Source organism: Nicotiana tomentosiformis, chromosome 10 (genome assembly GCF_000390325.3).
Source record: "Nicotiana tomentosiformis chromosome 10, ASM39032v3, whole genome shotgun sequence".
NCBI lineage: Eukaryota > Viridiplantae > Streptophyta > Magnoliopsida > Solanales > Solanaceae > Nicotiana > Nicotiana tomentosiformis.
In genome coordinates, this window is record NC_090821.1 from 3,976,770 (window position 1) to 3,995,198 (window position 18,429).

The window sequence follows — 18,429 nt, forward strand, 5'->3', positions numbered from 1 at the left end:
TATACCCTCCATCCACCTATCGATCGAAAAGCACCCCATCGTTATCTTTTGGGCTCATTTTTGCCTTATGACTGACAGTCAACTTGAATTAATTTTTTTTATTTAAACTTTCACGTGTTATTTTATTACTGGTCCAATTCAATTAAATAAATGAAAAATATCCAAAATGCCCCTAAACTATTGGCCAAGATTAAATATAGCCTCCGTCCATCTATCGGCTAAATATACTCAATCTTTTCGGCTATTAATATGCGACTTTGTTGGTGTATAGGTCAAAATTTACCCTAGAATATTTAGGGCAATATAACACTATGGAAAGGATTGGTCGAGGTCGACCAGGAAGCATTTTTTTTGAGGTTCGTGGTTGAGATGTCAACAATGGTCGAGTTCAAGCACCATTAGCAGAGCTGTAATGGCTAGTTTTCAAAATAGGATATTAAGGAGAATATACTAGTGAGTATTCTCTACACTTGTACTATTAGGATATGTTGGGGTATGTCTCATATATATATAGGAAAAGAGATAGTAATGTAGGGCATGTGATATTCATTTGTAAGAACACACTTTGATAAAAAGATTCCTTCTCTTACCAAGAGACAAACAACATCTTTTTATCAAGATTCATGTCTACATTATTCCATACTTCCCACCATATCCGAGGATAATTCGAACATTTAATGATTTGTCTGTCATTCATAATTATCAGAAGAAATAATATCTTTCTTCTCTTTTATTGGGTGAATCTTTTCTTTATTTACCCAAATACCATTTATTATTGTTCATTGCTATTTATTGTTCATTGCTATTTATTGCTCATTTATTATTCACGCCATTTGGGATGATTGTCACACACTATTATTATTCTTCTACCAGATCTGTTCAACATTAATCAGGCTTTCATAACTCGCACATAGAAATATTATTGTTAATTAGATTTAACCCCTTAATACATAGGTTTAATTATATGAACCAAGAATCACTCTTTTGTGTCAAACAATTTGGCGCCGTCTGTGGGGATTTCCTAGTTAAATTTTTAGTTTCTTCTAGATCTATCACTGACGGGGATCCCGAATGCAAAAAAGAAAAAAACACACGCACACAAGATCTCCTTTCTTTGTGTGCACAAATCCCAACATGCCAGGTAACAAGGAAGAAAGGGCGAGGATAATCAACGACCTCCCAACTAACCTCATGAACGTCATCAACGAAAGCTGCAAAACAGCAGGCGAAGGCGTAATGCCCAATGCCTCCCCTAGGTGAGATGGGTTACCGCCCCCTCATTGCAGCATCAAAAAATCACTCGGTAAGGGAGCCTCCACATATGTGGGGGAGGAGACGCCCCCACCTGTAAAAGAGCTCCTCGAAGCATGGCTAACCGACGCACTAACTGGCGTCCTCAACAAGTCCGCCCGAGACGCGGCTGTAGAAAATGCAAGGATTTGCACTGTACAACAGGCGGACGATCAATGTAACCAACTTCCTCCACCTGCAACGGCAGGTATTACTCATAACGTCAATGATAATGCAGGTGATAACGCTCTTACAACCATTTGAAAAAGAATGGAGGAAATGGATAACGAGAACAAGGTACTCCGAGATCAAATGAAAGAACACCAGAAAAGGGTAAAATACAGGGCACTCTTAAACTGTTGCCAAAGAGAGACGCCGGCAGGTTCGTCGAGCAGCCATACAGTGACGATGCAGCCCCACATGCCATACCGAAAACCTTCAAAATGCCGCCCTACTTAAAAATGTATGATGGCATGACTGACCCTGAAGATCATGTGATTCACTACGTCACCGCCGTGAAAGTCAATGATCTCGCCAAAAAACAAGTATCCTCTATTTTGTTGAAGAAATTTGGCGAAACCCTCACAGGAGGAGTGTTGACATGGTATTCACAACTACCTGCACGCTCCATTTAATCTTTCAAAGAGATGGCCAACAAGTTCGTAACGGCCCATGCTGGGGCCAAGAAAGCCGAGGCAAGAGTGAACGATATATTTGCTATTAAGCAGTCTCCGGGAGAGGGACTTCCTCGCATGTTTCAACCGAGTAAGGATGACCCTGTCGAACGTGTCAGAAGGGATGGAAATCGCAGCCTTCCAGAATGGGCTGAGCAGGGATGGTTCAAGGGCTACTAGAAAGCTATTGAGTCGATTGATGATGTATCCCCCAACCTCTTGGGATAAAATACACAACGCATATTGTGCCGAGGTCCGAGCAGACAAGGACGACCTCAATGGACCAACTCATTGACTGACCTTAGTACAGGCCGAATCCAGAAAAGATCGAAGAAATGATACCAGAAGAGACCTCGTAGCTCCATGACCCAATAGGGAATGGCATCAACCATATGTCAGAGCGACTGTTGCGCCCTCCTCCCGCCATGAAGAAGGCCCACCCAGATCCAGGACAGGGACTCACCGAAACAAAAGAGGTATGCCTCCTTTATTATCCACTCACAAATTTTGTGTGTCACCTACAGAAATAGTCTATGCCTTGGAGAAGCTCGGACCAAAGGAGAAGTGGCCACAAAAGATGAGGTCAGACCCGAGTACCAAAAAATCAGACGCCCTTTGTGAGTTTCATCCAGAACGAGGGCACAAAATTGAAGATTGCATCGCCCTAAGTCAGGAGGTCATAAACATGTTACGACAGGGATACCTCAAAGAGTTTCTAAGTGACCGGGGAAGGACCAACTTTGCCAGAGGACGCGAACAATATCAAGGACCGCCGAAATTGCCCTTACCGACCCGCACCGTCCACATGATCATCGGTGGAGGCGAAGATGCTTCCATCAACAGCATAAAGTTCACCACTACCCATAAGCTTAAATGGTCAATCACTCGCGAACAGTACGGCGAACTGGAAGAAAGTATCATCTTCGATAAGTCGGATACCAACGGTTTGGTTTTCCCTCACTATGATGCCCTTGTTATTACTTTACAAATTTTAGATACCGATGTGAGACGCATTATGATAGAAGATGGGAGTGGCGCGTGCATTATCCACCCTCGAGTACTTGCACAATGAAACTCAAAGATAAGATAGTGTCGCGTTGCATCACGCTAACTGGTTTTAACAATGCAGTCGAGCGAACATCAGGCAAAATCACACTCCCCGTTCTGGCCGGTGGCGTCACTTTGGAGACCACGTTCCATATCATGGACCAAGACACAACGTACAACGCCATAATAGGGCGACTACGGATACACACCATGAGGGCCATCCCCTCTAGCTTATACCAGGTCATCAAACTCCCGAATCCCTGGGGGATATTCAGCATACGAGGGGAACAACGCACATCCCGAGAATGCTACTGCATTGCCCTAGACTGCACGGTTACTCAACAAGTAAAGGACAAAGAAAAAGAGGCATAACAATCAACTATGTCGAGGTTGATATGTGATGATAGCGAAGACGTCATCAGAGACCCCGACATGGACGAAGCTGCGGAATCGACCATCGAAGACCTCGACCCCGTTCGATTAGACACCAATGATCACAGCAAGAAAGCTTACATCGGCTGCAAACTTCAGGAACCAGGTAAATTCTATCAGTTCTTAGCTACTAATGCGGACTTGTTTGCTTTCAGCCATGTAGATATGCCGTGTATCCCAAAGGAAATCTCCACGCACAAACTGAATGTCGACCCATTCCACCCCCCAGTGAGGCAGGTCAGACATTAGTTCAACTCCGTGATTAATGACGCGGTACGCGAAGAGGTGGAAAGACTATTGGAAAACGGCTCCATCAGGGAGTCGAAGTATCCCCAGTGGGTCGATAACTTGGTGATGGTAAAAAAGAAGAATGGGAAATGGCGGATGTGATTGGATTTCATAGATTTGAACAAAACATGCCCCAAGGATTCGTTTCCATTACCCCATATCGACCAACTCATCGACTCAATGGTCGAGCATGAATTACTGAGCTTCTTGGACGCCTATTCAGGCTACAATCAATTCCTCATGGAAGAAGAAGATCAGTAGAAACCACATTCATCACCCATCAGGGGACGTACTGCTACAGAGTCATGCCCTTCGAGCTGAAAAAATACAGGGGCAACTTACCAAAGGTTGGTGGCGAGGATGTTCAAAGACCACCTCGGCAAAACGATGGAAGTCTATATAGATTACATGCTAGTCAAGTACAAAAGGAAAGAAGATCACATCGACCATCAGAGTGAGACCTTTGACATACTCAGACGATACATAATGAAATTAAACTCCAAAAAATATGCGTTCGGCATGGCCTCGGGAAGATTTCTGGGTTTTCTGGTATCATAGCGAGAAATCAAGGTCAATCCTAATCAAATCAAAGCTATCGAGGGGATACCAGAAAACTTGACCACCAAAAAATAGGTTCAGAGGTTGACAGGCCGTATTGCCGCCCTTTCAAGATTCATCGCATGATCATCAGACAGGTCTCATAGATTCTTCGGCGTACTCAAGAAGGACAACGACCTCCAATAGACTTCTGAGTGAGTCCAGGCCTTGAAGGAGTTGAAAACGTACCTGTCATCAGCACCACTGCTTTCAAAGTCGGAGCCAAGGGAACGTCTCCTTATTTACCTCGCTGTATTCGAAGTAGCTGTGAGCGCAGTCCTGGTTCGAGAAACTAAATATACGCAGTCTCCCATCTATTACATTAGCAAAACACTAGTCAATGCCGAGACGAGGTACCCTTACCTCAAACAATTTGCCCTGACCTTAGTCATAGCTTCGCGAAAGCTTAGACCATATTTCCAGTGCCACCCCATCTCGGTCGTCACAACTTTTCCCCCTAAGGAGCATTTTGCATAAACCCGATCTGTCGGGAAGGTTGGCCAAATGGGCCATCAAACTAAGCGAGCACGATATCACATATCAGCCGTGAACATCGATATAAAGTCACAAGTTCTCGCTGACTTCGTCTCCATCTTCAACGCAAAAGTAATGATCGAAGTTGAAAGAGAAGCCGACCATGCTTCTCCCCAAACACAGGACCTTTGGGTCCTGTACACAGATGACGCGTCAGGGTCCGGACTGGGACTCATACTCGAAGTCCAAACCGGCAAAGTGATTCGCTAGTCTATAAGGTGCCCAGATATGACTAACAACAAGGCCGGGTATGAGGCCTTAATTGCAGGGTTAAGGCTAGCACTCAAGTATGGGGCAAAACGATAAGACTACATTGCGATTCTCAACTCGCAGTCTACCAAGTCATAGGGACTTTTCAAATCAAGGAACAAAGGTTACAGAAATATTAGACCGAAATCTGCAAGTTGCTGCCCGAGTTCGATGAATGTCAACTCGACCAGATCCCATGCACACAAAACACCGAGGTGGACAGTCTTACCAAACTAGCCGCAACCACCAAAAACATTGCAACCAGAGACAGAAACGTAGTCCACCTTCTCAACTTGTCGCTAGACCCATTTGAGGTAAGAACCATAAACATTACTTGGGACTGGCACAACCTTATTATTACCTACTTGCAGGACGACGTACTCCCAGATGATAAAAAAGAGGTTAAGAAACTGAGAATGCAAGCGTCCAGGTACAAAATCATCCACAACGACCTATATAAGAGAACGTAGGGCGTCCCTCTGGTGAAATGCTTGGGCCCAAATTAGACGCGACATATCCTTGAAGTGGTCCACGAAGGCCATTGTGGAGCTCATTCAGGAAATCGGGCTTTGGCCAGGTGCCTCATACGGGCAGGGTATTATTGGCCCACCATGAAAAAAAAGGCCGCGGACTTTGTGAAAAAATATGAGCAATGCCAAAAGTACGCTCCAATGATTCACCAAGAAAGCGAACACCTCCACTCGGTCACCTCACCTTGGCCGTTCATCAAATGAGTAATAGACATCGTGGCCCCCTACCAGCAGGGTAAGGTAACGTATAATTCCTTCTGGTTTTAACTGACTATTTCTCTAAATGGGTAGAAGCAGGAGCATTCTCCCAAATACGTGAACATGAAGTGATCGACTTTATATGGAAAAACATTGTATGCCGGTTCATCCTCCCAAAGAGATCAACTGCGATAACAGACCCCAGTTCACGGGGAAGAAGGTTGCTGAATTTATTGAGAAGTGGCATATCAAAAGAATACTTTCGACGCCATACCACCCCGCGAAAAACGGGCAAGCGGAGTCCTCCAACAAGTCGATACTGAACATCATGAAGAAAAAACTCGAAGACGCCAAAGGGCTGTGGCCGAAAATATTACCAGAAGTATCATGGGCCTACTGAACAACGCTGAAGACAAGCACATCAGAGAAGCCCTACTCTTTAGTCTTTGGGACTGATGCAGTAATACCGGTCGAGGTCGGGGAGCCTAGTCTATGATACTCTTACGAGAGCGGACCAAGGAACGATGAAAGTAGAAGGAGGGAGCTCGACGACGTCGAAGAATGAAGAGACATGGCTTATATAAAAATGATCGCCTAAAAACAACAAGCAGAACACTATTACAACAAGAAGGCAAAAGTCAGGACTCTCAAAGTCGGGGACTACGTGCTTAAAGCTGAAACATATGCAAGCAAAGACCCACGGGAAGACAAACTAGGAACAAATTGGGACGGCCCATACAAAATCACGGCAACAGCGAACGAAGGGTCATTTCAACTAGAAACAGTGGAAGGAAAGCTACTACCAAACAACTGGAATATTACCCACCCCAAGTACTTCAACTTTTACTAGATAAAGCATCCCCCAAGTCGTACTCTTTTTTCCCTCACTTGAGTTTTGTCCCAATTGGTTTTCTCAAGGGGTTTTTTAACGAGGCGACGAAGGGAACACTTCAAGTCGAAGTATGCAAAGATGGAGACATGGGACGGCTAGTTCATTGCTCGACCCCTCAAGCACTCTCCAGTTCGACCAATGAAGGGACTAGATAGACCAGGATTGGGACTGGAACGCCAGCCAACGCTCGAAAATTTGTAAATTTTCCAAGTGTATGAACAAAGCAACAATGCATGAAGTTTATTTCTCTTTCTCCAAGTGTACAATCAAAGCAAAAATGCTTAAATTTTACGATGTCGACAAGCTCCGCACCGAGAGGCATATCTTTCTAAACATATGTTATGTTCGACCTTGTTCGAACTAACACCTACCGGCCCTTGGCCATAATTAAATATAGGTTACGTTCGACCTTGTTCGAACTAACACCTACTGGCCCTCTACCATAATTAAACATAGGTTATGTTCGACCTTGTTTGCACTAACACCTACCAGCCCTCGACCATAATTAAATATAGGTTATGTTCGACCTTGTTCGAACTAACACCTACCGGCCCTCGGCCATAATTAAACATTGGTTACGTTCGACCTTATTTGAACTAACACATACCGTCCCTTGATCACATCGAAAGCACACCTCAATAGAGATATAAAATGGTCATATGCAATAATAAATACCCAACTAGGAGTCGGGATCGAATCCACTGGGAGCTAAGATGGGAGTTAGGGGTATATATTCCGAATAAGCAATTGGAGTATCTAGATTGCACTTCCAGAAAAAGGATTTTGTTTTCTATTTCTAATGTTAATTTAATGATTGCAAAGTAAAGAAAGAAGACTAGAAATAGTTGATTTTAAGTTTTTTCCAAATGGATAAAAAGCCAAGGGCTGTGACCACGACCTAGGTATTTGCCTAATGGGATAAAGACTTTAATGCTTGTTTTGTTGATTGGGGTATATTATAGCTCTCAACTCTAAATTACCCACTCAATACCTCTCGGTCAGAGAATGGTTTTTCCCAATTTGGCTTTCTCAAGACCAAATGGGTATCACCCAAAACAGTTGATAAGAGCTCAAGTCGGGTTATTACTATCTCTAGGTTGAACCCTTTATTTGGGTTAATCTATCTCTCAATTGACCCAATTTCTTGTTAGCTAAGCTATCCTAGACTAGGTCCCTCTTTCTCAAGTAGAGACTAAGTCAAATATGCATGAATTAATATTTGCACCCATTAATTCTAGAATTAAAGCATGAACTAAGCTAAATAAACAACAACCAATCATAAACAAGCACTAAATTAGATACCCATAAGATTTACACACTAGGGTTGGGTCCAACCCTAGTAAAAGTCTAGCTACTCATAATGAAGTTTGAAGAAAATAAGAAAGAAAAACTAATTAAACTCATAATGGAAGCTTAAAATGATTAAACCTAATGTAAATACACCAAAGTAATGTAAAACTTCCTAAAGTAGTAAAGGAAAATGGCTACAACAACTTCAGAGGTTCAAAACTTGACCTAATTTTTTGAAACTCGTCTATTTATACAAGGCTGAAAATCTCGGACAAAAATGCCCCTTGGGAGGTTCTGCGGCCGCACAATTCCATGTGCGGTCCGTAGATTTCTTCATCTGGCAGGAAGTAGAGTTCTTTGACCGCACATTTCTGAACTGCGGCCGCGAAGCAATCTTCTGCGGCCGCACATTTCTGGTTTTTCGGCCGCACAATTCTTGTGCGGTACGCAATTCATAGAGGATTCTGGACTTGGTCTTTTTGCATAATCTCTAATCTTCGACTCTTAGCCAATTTTGCGGCCACACAATTCATGTGTGGTCCGCACTTTGCGCAAAGTTCTGCTAAACTTCTCTCCTTGGTTTGCGACCACAGATGAAATTTTGTGGTCCGCAATTTCTTCTGCGGATCGTACATTTGTGCTTCTGCGCCATTTATTGCCTTGTGCTTCGGAACATCCCTTTTTGAGTCGGATTTCATCTTGCGAGACCACACTTCCAGCATTCCTGTAATTTTGCATAATTTTATTAGTTTCGAGAACACAATTCAATTGCTTTTGGACTAAAACATAAGCTAAAAGGCGTAATAAGCAGTCAAAATCCCAACTTATCAACTCTCCCAAACTTAAATCTTTGCTTGTCCTCAAGCAAATAAATTAGTTCCTACCTCCAAAAGTTAAGGGACATTGTAGCGAGTCAAAGGTGAGCTATCCACATATTAGTTGGGACCAATAATTACCCTCACTACTCATGTATTATCAACAAGGTGACAAGTGAAACATTCATGCACATATAGTTCTAATGTGACATTCGAGCTTCAAGAATTGACTTTACTCATCAGGACTCTTGCTCTATCATGTAAGTCATGGTGGATTCCAGACTCTTCCTCCTCTACTTTCCATTTTTCTAGCTCACTTAAGAAGTTTAGCACTCAATCCAAGATTTATTAAAGGTTCACTCATCTCTCTCAAGAGAATGTCACAAGTACGGCTTCAAGTACCACAGGCTTGCCCCTCATGTAGATCGCCACTAATGTAAGCTCACTCGGCTTGAAATCAAGTAGGACTTCTTTCAGGATGTAATGAAGGCTTTTGGATTAGGGTTGGATACAATATGGGTGAGTGGTTACACCTTTCCTTAAGCACCCATTTTTTTTCATTTCTCGGCTCACACTTTGTCAATTCTTAGAGGCACTTTCTTTTCATTTGGGGACTAGAGGGACTTAACATCACTCTTTCTTTATCATTTAATTCTTTTTCTCCTTTTTTTATTTCTCCATATTTGGGATCATTACCTCTTTTTGAATCCCTTCAACCCTTTCACTTATTCACTTTTTGCATTTTTCTTTTTGTTCTTGTCTTTTCTTGCCTTCTCTTCTTATTGAGATAATTTATTTTCTCTTTTTGTGATTTTATACCTTTTTCGCATTCCTCGTCTCTCCGCCCAAACTTACGTTTTTAGCCATTTGCTATACAAGAGTGTTAAGAAAAGCTCGGGTGCCAAGAGAGGGTTACGACAAAATGAGTAAAGGCTTGTAACATGGTTATCAAATGATAAAATCTAGAGGCTCAAAGGGGTTAACTAGGGATAATGACATTGTATTGCAAAAGACAACTCAAACGGGCCAAAGAGGGCCTACAATCACTTTTCAAACCAAGCAAACTTAGTATTTCACCTTGAAACACATTCAGGGTAAGTTCTAGACACTTCGCACGGATACTTGGACTAGCAACAATTCGTCTCACACCTCACGCAACCGGATTGTTAAAGAGGACAGAGTCGAGGGCCCACAACGACCACATTCAAGTTTAAAAATAACTATGGTCTAATTAAACCCCTTGATGATTGCCAAAGTCAACACAAGAGTCACGAAGTCACTAATTAGAGCTATTTCTTTCAGAAACCTTATTTTTAACCATAAGTACGTAGTTAAGTGTGTTGGTACCAATTGAAGCATGTTTGACTCTTCGAGCATGACTTAATTATGTCTTTTAATTCATTACTACTTCTATTATTACCTAAACACCAAAAATGGACTCATTCCCTTAAGAAGGTTGTCACGTCATCCATCGTTGAGATGAGTCACCTGGTTCACACAATAACTACCTTTGGAAAGAACCATGGCATTAAAAAAACCAAAGGCTTATTATCTACTAAAACATAAAAAGAAGTTACTAAATAAAACAAAGAAGCTACTAAATCAAACAAAAAAAACTAATAAAAAAATAAAAATAAAGAAGCTACTAAGCAAAAACTACTGAAGATAGAATGAATGTACATAATGAGAGAAAGAGAGAGAATATATACATAATAGGAAAAGCGGGAATAATATCCAGTTATTACAGGCCAATTGTCTCAGAATGTATAAAATATGATCAATAAACTCCACCCCCAAATAAAGATAAGAATTGTCCTCAATGCTTAACAAAATAAGATTAAAAGAGGGAAAAGAGTGAAGAAAACTCCCTATGGCTCCTGGGACATCTCTATGTCCCCAGCAATGTCATTGCCCTTAGTCTCATCTAAATGAATCTCATCATCCTCAATTATGGGTGTGGTTGGGTTGGTGAACATCTAACGCACTACCTCGGCAGTGTCGGTAGCAAGGTCTGGCTCCTCAGACTGGCCAGCTGGTGCCACTGGTGCTGTTGGTGCTGTAGGATCTGGGCCTGAATGGTGTGGGTCAATCAGCATGTCAAATGGCAGATTTTCGGCTGTAGCAAGCCTGGTCACTGTCTCCAGATCTTGTCCACTGACTTCTTGTTGGCTTGGGACTTTCTCATCTTCTTTACTTCTTTTCCCAGCTCTTCGATTACTAACCCGTGCTGTACCAAGGTAGCCATAATAGTGTTCTGGTTCTCTAGGATCTTCTCTAATGTCTCCTCAACTATCAGGGAAAACTGAGGTTCCTGAACAGTAGACTGTGCTGCAACAGTACTGGAAAAGTCAGATAGCTTTGCAGTTGCTGTCTATATCCAGTTATTGAGGCTCGCTAATGTCTGGGAGACTTGCAGCGCAGAAAGTGGGGCAGTAGGCATGGGCACAGGCTTCAAAGCCGAAGTGGAAGCTGTAACAGGAGCTGCAGAAGGGGCTGTGGATGATGGCGGAGGCATAGCTGCGACACTAGAGGAAGGCTCGGCCGAAGTGGATGGAACAACAACTGTATCAACATCTACCATAGCTAGCTCATCATACTGGCCTGCAGTGGTAGGAGGCTGAACTTTCTTCTTCGGGTTGTTCGCATCCATCAGTGAATAACAAGTAAAAGGCTTCTTCGGCCTCACCTTTGTGTCATAATCCCTCGGCTCTACCCTTGAATCTGTGAGGTATTTTGTGATAGTGTTGGGATACGGATCGGGCGAGTCATCTTGCCGAGCAATCACTGAGATATTGGCCGACATCACGGCCCCCACATTGATAGGGTACCCGGCCATAATAGAAGCAACCAGAACTGCCCCAAGAATCGAAAAGTAAGTCTCATTCTGGCTCGTGTCCAGTTTGCTGCAGACAAAGGTTTGCCACCCCTTCACCTTGAAACTTAGTGTGCTCCTGTGGATAGGAACCCCAGCGGTAATCCATGGTGGTGGTGGCCCTGGTGCTGCTAGAATCTGTGCAAACCAAGGCCGGGCTGCATCTCCTATCTCAAGCTTCTTCAAATATTCCTTTGGCTCCACATCTTCAAAATCTATGTATGTGTTGAGTGTATGCTGATCAAATCTTATTTTGAGGTTACGCACTTTGGTGACCTTTGTCCCTTTTTAGATATGAGCCACATTGGCGTAGAATTCACGGACAAAGTACTCTTTGGCATCCACGACACTCTGGGTGAACCACAAACACCCCTTGCGTTCCTTGAACTGTCTCAACACTGCTGGGTTGTACCTCTCCAAATCTTTCAACTGAAATTGTCACTCAAAATTAAGTGACCTCAATGGATACCAAGTATGAAAGCTGGTGAAGGCAGCCAAGCTAAAAAAATGGTCCTCTCAGACCTCTTTCTTCTTCGACCTTTCAAGGCCGACAGTTGTAGCATCTCCCCCTCTGCCATCATGGGGATGTTCTGAACTGATGTATCTTGTGCCTCGGGGACAGGTGTAGTGGATGGCTCAGAAGCCTGATTAGTACTTTACGAACCCTCGGAAGTGCTATGAGATGAGGACGACTTGTCGCTGAGTTGATATCTCCCTGATGGCCTTGACTGTACAGCCGACTGCTCTTGAATAGAGTCTTAGTTGCCCTCTGATACTTCCCTAGATGGGACATAAGAGCTCGTCTTGGAGAGATCTGCACCTCTCCCTCTGCCGGTTGTAGCTTTCTTTGTTATTGTCCTTTCTTAGCCGAGGGGTAAGACACTCTTGCCTCGGCCCCTAGAAGGTTCACCCCTCCCTTTAGAAGTGTCGCCTCTACCTCTAGATCGAACCATTATCTATATCAAGCAGAAGCGATTGTTAGTTGCAATTCAATGTTCAGTCAAACAGGAAGATATGCAAGTATACACCAAGAACACAATGGGGGTTACAGTTTAATCATGCTTGTAAGATAAGGATCTGTGGTCCGCATAATTTTCTTGCGGACGCAGATGAGGCCTTGCGGACCGAATATTTTGTCTTGCGGCGTAAAAAGTGAAGTGCGGTCCGTATAATTTCAATTGCGACCGCAACTCAGAAGTCCAAAATGTGCTAACTCTCTAATGACAGAGAATTGGCTGTTGTGCGACTGCAACATGATTTTTGCGGTCCGCACAATTAGACCTGCGGCCGCATATTTGAGTCACAATTTTGTAGACTCTCTAATGACAGTAAAAGGGTTGTTCTGCGGTTGCAATAGGAATTTTGGGGTCCACACATTTTACCTTGAGGCCGTAGACCCCTTCCTCACTAATGTTGCCTTAGATCAACTTCTGCGGACCGTACAATTTCAAGTGCGGCCGCAGAATTCAAAAGAACTACGAACAGTCCAGTATGTCTATCTTGGTTTTGCAATTTTTTTGTGCAAATTTTCACATGGTAATAACACAAAGGCATGAAAATGCAGTTGACCCAGTCCCGATAGAGCATGTACTAGTTAACCCACTACAGATTTACCCCATATTAATACACAACTGAATTTTATTGACAAATGGCCTAAAAATGGCTGAAAATCTACAAATTAAAAGAAAAAGATTAACAATAAATTGAAGCATACTAGATGAATGAGTTTGAGGAATGGCTGATCAAAGATGTTGTATGTGTGTACAGATAGATTCACCAAGAATTTTAAGAGATTACTGTGTTTGTGCTTAGAGAGGGAAAAAAAACGTAACAGTTACCCTTAGCCCTCTATTTATACTACTTGGTTTTCTAAGGGAAGGAGGGGAGAGTGCGGCCGCACAATTTCATGTGCGGTCCGCACTCTGTTACCTGGTGAGCTTAAGTCGGCATCTTGTCTGCGGTCCGTAAAATTTTGTGTGCGGCCACAAATTTCATGTTATGGCCGCAGATTTTCTTTGGCGGCCGCAGATTGACCTTTTCTCTGACAGACCAAACTTCAGAGAGTTGACATTTTTCACCTCCCATTTGTGCAGTCCGCAAGATAATTGTGCGGCCGCAGTGCACTTTTGCTGCAATAACTATAAATGTGTGGTCCGCATAATTTAACTGTGGTCCGCAATTTTTTTAACACTTAGCCAGATTTCTATCCACAATTCCTGTAAGTCACACTTATCCCTGTAGCACACTTCAAATAAAGTTAGCACAGAAATAATGCCTAACTACAAAAGAAAAAGAAACAAGAGTTGCCTCTCAAGAAGAGCCCGATTTAACGCTGTGGCACGACGCAAAATACCATCAATTGAAATGAATGATCGCCACGACATGGCTATCTCCAACTTTTCCCAAATAGTGTTTCACCCGGTGACCATTGACTTGGAATACTTCATTATTTTTGTTCTTCAAGTCCAATGCACCAAAAGGTGTCACACCCATAATTTCAAAAGGACCACTCCATTCAGACTTTAACTTCCGGGGAAACATCCTCAATCTTGAGTTAAATAGCAACACAAGATTTCCCATCTTGAACTCTTTGTTCCAAATGTATTTTTCATACATGTTTTCTTTATACAAGGATGAACTTGCATAAGCATGGTACCGGAACTCATCCAATTCATTCAAATGTGCAACCCTCAAGTTAGCGGCTACATCCCAATCAAGATTCAACTTCTTTAGAGCCCACATTGCTTTGTGCTAAAGTTCCACCGGAAGATGACAAGCTTTTTTGAACACCAACCGGTATGTCAACATTTTGATATGTCTTTTTTAATCCATACAATAAGCTCATAATACATCATCAAGCTTCTTGGACCAATCCGTCCGGTTAGCATTCACTATTTTTGACAAAATACTCTTTATCTCCCGGTTGGAGACTTCCACTTGACTGCTAGCTTGTGGATGATAGTGAGTCGTGACTTTATGAGTAACACCATACTTGCTAAGTAAAGTGTCGAAAGCATTGTTGCAAAAATGTGACCCCCCATCGCTTATAATAGCCCGTGGAGTACCAAACCTTGTAAAAATATTCTTCTTCAAGAACGCCACCACACTTCTCGCCTCATTGTTGGGTAGAGCAACGACCTCAACCCATTTGGACACATAATCAACCGTGACCAAGATGTAGGTGTTTCCACAAGAACTCACAAAAGGACCCATTAATTCAATACCCCACACATCAAAAAAATCAATCTCCAAAATGGTAGTGAGAGGCATTTCATTTTTCTTTGAGATTCCACCAGCCCGTTGACATTCATCGCATCGTTTCACTAGCTCACTAGCATCCTTGTAAAGAGTGGGCCAATAGAAACCACAACTTAGCCCTTTGGCCGCCTTGCTTTTCTTCCGGTACACATCTTCTAATCACCCCATCCTTACAAATTCGGAAAAGGTATGGTTCATCCCAATAATAATCTTGACAATCCCGTTTGAGTTTCTTCCTTTGGTTTGAAGAGAACTCATCCGGGATGATTCCACACACAAGGAAATTTGCTAGGTCCGTGAACCATGGAACCTCTTTCATTGAAATAGCCAAGAGTTGCTCATTGGGGAAGGATTCATTGATTTCAAGGCCATCATGCGGCCTCCCCTCCTCCTCCAAACGAGACAAGTGATCCACCACTTGGTTTTCACTCTCTTTTCTATCTTGGATGTCAATATCAAACTCTTGCAACAAAAGCACACATCACATCAACCGAGCTTTGAAATTTTTCTTTCTCATAAGATAACAAAGTTCCGCATGATCCGTGTGCACAAAGACCTTTGCACCCATCAAGTACGGGCGAAACTTCTCAATTGCAAACATAATGTCAAGGAGCTCTTTCTCCGTAATGGTGTAGTTGACTTGGGCACTATTCTTGGTCTTACTAGCATAGTAGATCGGGTGAAAAATCTTGTTGATGTGTTGCCCCAAAATAGCCCCAATTGTACGTCACTTGCATTACACATGGGTTCAAAAGGGACACTCCAATTTGGAGCGGTGATGATGGGAGTAGTTGTCAACATGAACTTTAACAATTCAAAATCTCGCATGCAATAATGATCGAAGTTGAACTTAGCATCCTTCTCAAGAAGCTTGAATAACGGGTTCACCACCTTAGATAAATCTTTGATGAAATGTCAGTAAAATCCCGCGTGGCTTAAGAAACTCTGCACACCCTTCACCGAAGATGGAGGTGGAAGTTTAGAAATCACCTTAATCTTTGCCTTGTCAACTTCAATTCCATTATTTGAGATTTTGTGGACGAGGACAATGCCTTCCTCGACCATGAAATGATACTTCTCCCAATTGAGAACCAAATTTATTTCTTCACATCTTGCCAATACTTTATCTAAATTTGCAAGACAATCATCAAAAGAATCTCCAACCACCGAGAAGTTATCCATGAAAACTTCAAGGTAGTCCACCATATCCGTGAAAATAGCCATCATACATCTTTGAAGAGTCGGCGGTGCATTGCATAAATCAAATGGCATCTGCTTGAAGGAGAAAGTACCATAGGGACATGTAAATGTTGTTTTTTCTTGATCCTCCGGAGCAATAAGGATTTGGTTGTAGCCCGAATACCCATCAAGAAAGCAATAGAAAACACGGCCGGCCAATCTATCAAGCATTTGATCTAAGAAGGGAAGTGGAAAATGATCCTTTCTTGTAACTTTGTTGAGCTTGTGATAGTCCATACACACTCTCCAACCGGTCAGCGTTCTTGTAGGAATCAACTCATTCTTGTCATTGGTGACCACCATCATGCCCTCTTCTTTGGCATACATTGAACCAGAGAAGTCCACGAACTATCGGAGATGGGGTAGACAACCCCGACATCCAACCATTTGATAATCTCCTTTTTGACAACTTCTTGCATAGCCTCATTGAGTCTCCTTTGATGTTCAATAGATGGTTTGGCGTCTTCCTCCAAGTTGATCTTATGCATACAAAAGGCGGGGATTATTTCCCAAATATCCGCCAATATCCACCCAATAGCCTTCTTCCTCTTTTGTAGCACCGCCAATGAAGAATCTACCTGCATGTTAGTCAGACAAGAGGAAGGAATAACCGGTAGAGTAGATCAAGGGCCAAGAAATCCATACCGAAGTTGTGGAGGCAATGGCTTCAACTCCAAGGTAGGAGGGTCTTCAATGGAAGGCTTTGTAAGAGGAGTTGTCCTATTTTCAAGATCCAAAGATAATTTTTGGGGTGCATAATTGTACGACCCCATTCCTTGCAAAGAGTTCACATATTCCATGAAGACATCCATATCGTCATCATCAAAGTTGAGCAAGATGGCCTCCAATATATCACCAATATTACTCATAGCACTTGTTTCATCAACAATAACATCAGTCACCAATTCCACAAAAGAGCACACCTCATTGCTATTTGGTTGTCGCATGGACTTTTACACATGGAATGCCACTTTTTCATCACCAATCCAAAAAGTGAGTTCTCCGGCTTCAAAATCACAAAGAGCCTTCCTCGTAGCAAGGAAAGGTCTTCCAAGAATAATCAGTACCTCATAATTAACTTCATAATCTAGAATGACAAAATCCACCGGAAGAATGAATTTATCAACACGAACCAAGACATTTTCAATCACTCCCAAAGGTATCTTCATAGTACGATAGGCCATTTGCAATCTCATAAAGGTGGGTCTTGGTTGCCCAATTTCCAAGATCTTGAAAACCGAATAGGGCATCAAATTGATACTCGCCCCAAGATCACAAAGAGCTTTAGCAAATTCGGCACTTCCAATTGTACAAGGAATCATGAAAGCACCAGGATCCTTTAACTTAGGAGCCATTGAGTGCACAATTGCACTCACTTGATGAGTGACTTTGATAGTTTCAAAATTCATTGACCGCTTCTTTATCACGAGATCCTTCATAAACTTTGCATAACCGGGCATTTGCTCCAAAGCTTAAACTAATAGCATATTGATTGAGAGACTATTCATCATTTGAATGAACTTCTTGAATTGATTCTTACCATTTTTCTTGGCAAGTCTTTGAGGGTATGGAGGTGGAGGCTTAGGAAATGGTGCCTTAGCCTTTTGCACTATCGGCTCCGGTATGTCAATAATGTGATCCCTAGACGAGTTCACCTCATCTTGAGTCTCTTCCACACTTTCATCAATACCAATTTGAACTTCATCATTTGATTGCACCACATTGTTCAGGACCTCTTCTTCTTGTACCACTTGCTCTTCGTTCACAAGTTGATTTTGACTTAAGGTGGGTGCATTCCCACATCTTTCACTTCTTGTAGTAATGGACATGACATGCCCGGTGTTGTTTCCACACTTTGGGCTTACTACCGTGTCACTTGGTAGTGCCCTTTTAGGACGAGAATTTAGAGCTTGAGAGATTTGCTACATTTAAAATTCTAAGTTGCAGATCGATGTGTTGTGTGAGGCAAGTTGGGCATCCAAATAGGCATTCTTTTCTATCATTTGTTTGAACATGTTCTCAATACGCCACATCTCATTGTTTGAAGAACTTGGACCATGGGAAGGATAAGGAGGTGGGTTGCTCAATTGTTGATACATCGGGGGCCTTTGAAAACCTGACCCCCGATTTCCTTGATTATTTTTCCATCCGCCTTGATTGTTACCCCCCCCCAATTTCCTTCGTTACTGCCACTTCAATTTCCTTGATTATTGTTGTTAGGCCA

General features: G+C 42.5%; 1 protein-coding gene across 1 annotated transcript; it reads right to left on the minus strand.

Annotated features, from left to right (window-relative positions):
* Positions 1-17,158: 17,158 nt before the first annotated feature.
* On the minus strand, positions 17,159-17,665 carry LOC138899666 (uncharacterized). The gene has a single exon (XM_070186346.1). The coding sequence runs from the start codon at positions 17,663-17,665 to the stop codon at positions 17,159-17,161; it is 507 nt and encodes a 168-aa protein (XP_070042447.1).
* Between the last annotated feature and the right edge of the window lie 764 nt (positions 17,666-18,429).